The sequence below is a fragment of the Osmia bicornis genome, chromosome 5, assembly GCF_907164935.1.
Source record: "Osmia bicornis bicornis chromosome 5, iOsmBic2.1, whole genome shotgun sequence".
In the NCBI taxonomy this organism is placed as follows: domain Eukaryota; kingdom Metazoa; phylum Arthropoda; class Insecta; order Hymenoptera; family Megachilidae; genus Osmia; species Osmia bicornis.
This window is the reverse complement of record NC_060220.1, coordinates 4404502-4408450: the sequence shown is the minus strand read 5'-3', so window position 1 is coordinate 4408450 and position 3949 is coordinate 4404502. Positions and strand designations below refer to the sequence as shown.

General features: G+C 45.3%; 1 protein-coding gene across 1 annotated transcript; it reads left to right on the top strand.

Moving 5' to 3' along the window:
• The first annotated feature begins 267 nt into the window (after positions 1 to 267).
• On the top strand, positions 268 to 3949 carry LOC114880333 (L-lactate dehydrogenase-like). The gene is made up of 7 exons (XM_029196235.2): positions 268 to 342; positions 409 to 555; positions 615 to 732; positions 2643 to 2981; positions 3042 to 3159; positions 3232 to 3355; positions 3752 to 3949. The coding sequence occupies exons 1-7, from the start codon at positions 268 to 270 to the stop codon at positions 3947 to 3949; spliced, it is 1119 nt and encodes a 372-aa protein (XP_029052068.1).

Genomic DNA, 3949 nt, shown 5'->3' with positions numbered 1-3949 from the left:
GATCCGGATCTGCATGAGAAAAATCCAACCACGACCTTCTACCTGGCCTCGTCTTCTTCTCAACTTAAAGAACAGCGACCACCTTGCCGGACGAGCAATACGATAAAATACGAAAGAAGTAGCTGCTAGGTGGAAACCGCGAAACGTCTCTACTTGCACCCAATTAGCGGTCTAACAGGTATGAACGACGCTTAAATTCGCCAAACGAATCGCGCTAATGAAATTGAGAAGTTAACGCCCGCGACGCGATGTTCCAGGTGCCGAGGAATGGAGGAGGAGGAGGAGCAAACCGCCCCGAAGAGCGACGCCAACGAACCCGCCGATAGAGACTCTTGCGACGACGTAAATTTTCTCTCCCTACTGGAGAATTCGAAACGTGAATTAACAGACGATATTTAATAATTGCAGGAGGATGTTCCGTTCCCGACCACCACGAAGAACGCGTTGATAACTACTCAGCCAGGACCTTGCGATGCCTATCCTCATCGCGTCAAAGTGTCGATCGTTGGCGTAGGAAAAATTGGGATAGCTTGCGCCATCGCGATCCTGATGAAAGTTAGTATCTACGTTGATCACGATGCTTGATCGAACGCCTGATTCCAAACGATCTTCAGAGATTGGCGAGCGAGGTGTGGCTGATCGACTCCGACGCGAACAAGGCTTCCGCCGAGGCCGAGGACATTCAGCACGTCGGCGTTTTTTTGGGAAGTCCTCTGGTAACCGGCACGTCAGGTACTCGAATCATCCGTATCTCAATTGAAACCGATTTTCGACGTAACTTTCACCGAAACCTGCATCTCGGTCATTCGTTCCGAGTATCCCGCACGTTGAAATCTCTGCGTGCGTTCCATATGCAACGACGCGAAGGAAGGTAAAAGAGTGAATCACACCTCGAGCGTTTCCTTTGACACGGTCTACTTACTTTGAATAGAACTAAAAGAGCGCATCATCGAATCAGTGTCGATCCGAGCCACGACGAAGCTCGAATTCCAGAAATTTCACAGAAAACTAACATCAATGGCGATCGTTCGAGCCGATCGGGACACGTTTTTTGAAAGATTAACCCTGGTCGTTTTGGGTTGTCCAACGAGGGAACTTCTGTCAACGGGCAACGGGTCAGAAAGAACGGTCACATGGCCCGAAAGGAAGGGAATGAATTTTTGGGTTAGCAGCGTGTTCCGAGATCCGGATCCTTCTGGTCCTGTCGTTTAATCTCGGTCCTCATCTACATCGCCGCGTGCTTACACGCGGCCGTCCAGAGCAAGCGTTTCCCCGAGCTTTTCACGAGCAGGCTCGTAAATTTCATGCCACTCTTATTTATCTCGGTCGTGATCGACTCCACGATACATTTTTTTTCCGTTTCTCTCCGCTTTCTCTCTCGTTCTGTCCTTCTATCCTTCTGTGCATGACCGTCGGACCCGTGAACGTGCCCAGTTGTAAAAAAATATACCACCTCGCACGGGGAATTCGGGAACAAAAGACTTGGCTGGATGATGCCTTTCGCGGTCATCCTCGGGTGAAAACACGGCCTCGAAGCTCGCGGTTCCTTGTTTCACTAAGCCACGATTTACAATTATTTGCGGTTATGGTAATTAACCAGTTAACTGCGGAAAATTGCTTATGATTTTTCCGAAGCAAATAAACTAACACATAACTTTAATCGCGACTTGTAATTACCAGAAGTCGTTTGGTTTTGCCCCAAGAACCGTTCGCGATTATCCCAAAAGGAGTATTCTTTCCTTTTTTAATCAAATTTTTACTTTATTATTGTTATTTTTTAAGAAAATATGATCGAACTCAAAAATTACTAACCAAAGTTTGAAATACAATATAAGTTGATTTCATAATTATAAAATTTCATTGAACTTTAATCAATCTCCTTTAGATCTCCTTCTGACTGACGCAACTATCGAAAAAATCGCACGAGAAGGGGTTAAGAATCTGTCCATTGTAATTAGAACGTACAAGGAAATAGGTCAATTGGCATTTACATCAATTTCGTTAGACGAAGCATTTCGCGTTCGTACGACACTACGTTTCTTCTCTTTAATCTGTTCCCATCCGAAGTAGCAATTACCGGAACAAGTAGAACAGACTCGAGTTTTTACCGGCTAATTTATCTCGGAACAGCATCTTTCGCAGCGCGAGTGTATCTCGTTCGCGGTTCCATTGCACGTTTACACAAAGCCTTACATAAAGGTGTTGACTAAAATCTGTACACCCTCCCTCCCTCCCTTTGAGCCCCTGAAACCAGATTATACCGTGTATTCTTCGCGTGCTTATCGGCACATCTAACGGAAAAAGAGAATCCCTTGTGCCGGGACAAGGGGAGAAAAGGAGTACTCGATCCCTTCCAGTGTTTTGTATTCCACCAGCTTCCGATGACTTTATTGCCGAACGAGAGACGCTTCGACGAAAGGTGTTTCCAGAAAGGGATACGACCGACTCTTAACAATCTTTCTTAAGCATCCCCGTCTTATTTGGTACGTGTTTCGCATCGGCATTCGATGAATGCTCGTCGAACAAATTTACGAGTGTTCTTTCGTCAAACAACCACAGACTTTAATTAAATTCCACGCGGTTACGTGCTCGACTTGCTTGCTTACCGTTTCGCAAACATTTACGATACTTAATGTTGATAGATTTCATAATGGTGAAAGAATCGGCGGTGGTGATAATAACGACGGGCGAAACGGAACCGGGCGAGGAGCCGAACGTGAAACGTAATTTGAAGGCGTTCAAGTCGTTCATACCTGGCGTGGCGAAGTTCGCTTGTAAATCTGTCCTTTTGATCGCCACCCAACCGACCGACGTGATGTCCTACATCGCCTGGAAACTGTCTGGATTTCCGTCTAATCGCGTCGTAGGCACCGGTACCATGATCGATTGCGCCAGGTTTCAAGATCTCGTTAGCAGGCGACTGAATGTGGCACGGAGCTCTGTCAGCTGTATGACGGTTGGCGCCCACGGAAATATGGCTGGTATCTAATTACGCAATAATTCGCGTTAATGATTGACATTTCATCGAGTTTCATACGCAGTTCCCATATGGTCGAGTATTCACGTGGGAGGTATGAAGCTCCGCGATATAAACCAAAGAATGGGGGAGCCAGACGACCCTGAAAAGTGGTACGAAATCGCTGAGAACGTGAAGAACATGTCAGTGAACGTTATATCGGGAATGAATAATGAAGAAAATTAATTTGCGATTAATTCGTTTCTATATTTCAGGGGGAAAGATCTCGAGCAAAAGAAAGGATCTTGCTGTTGGGGTGTCGCTCTCTCCACGGTTGAAATCGTTGATGCCATTGTAAGGAACACGAAAGTCGTACTTCCGGCTTCAACGCACATCCTCGTAAGCCTCTTTTTATAGCAAAAATAATATCTTAACTTTTGAATAGCTGGGTTCGGCTCAATCGTGACAATGTAGGATTTAGAAAATGAAATTAATATGAAATACAAAATTACATTAAAATTGGGGTTCTCTTCATGGTCCGCCGTCCGAGAGTTAAGGAAAAACAGGGAAAATTGGGAATTTTTTTCCCAGAAACTGTAAAACCTTTTTCAAAAAAGGTTTTTCTGTTTAATATATTATATTTTAAAGAACGTAATACAAAAAATACGATGCATTCTTTAAAATATAATATATCAGTTTCTGAAAAAACAAAAATTCTCAAATTTCTCTGTTTTTTCCGGCCTTCTGACTAGACATGATCTCTTAATAAGAAACACTTTGAAACGGCGTTTGCAGAGTTGCGCCCACGGTACAGACAAGGACGTGTACATGTCGGTGCCCTGCGTGCTCGGCCGAGAGGGTGTGTACTGCACCGTGCGACAGAAGCTAACCGAGCAAGAGAAGTCTGCGGTGCAGACGTGCGCCGACAAGATTCGTAGCGCGTTGCGGGAATGCGGCATCCTGCAGGAGTCCGCGGAAGACGTCGACGAGTGA

What these genes read in the sequence shown, in the direction of transcription:
- LOC114880333 (XM_029196235.2), top strand. Translation starts at nt 268, where the DNA reads ATGGAGGAGGAGGAGGAGCAAACCGCCCCGAAGAGCGACGCCAACGAA. An exon ending in CCATCGCGATCCTGATGAAA is followed by an intron (nt 556 to 614) that starts GTTAGTATCTAC and finishes AACGATCTTCAG; the next exon opens with AGATTGGCGAGCGAGGTGTG. An exon ending in TCTGGTAACCGGCACGTCAG is followed by an intron (nt 733 to 2,642) that starts GTACTCGAATCA and finishes TAATGTTGATAG; the next exon opens with ATTTCATAATGGTGAAAGAA.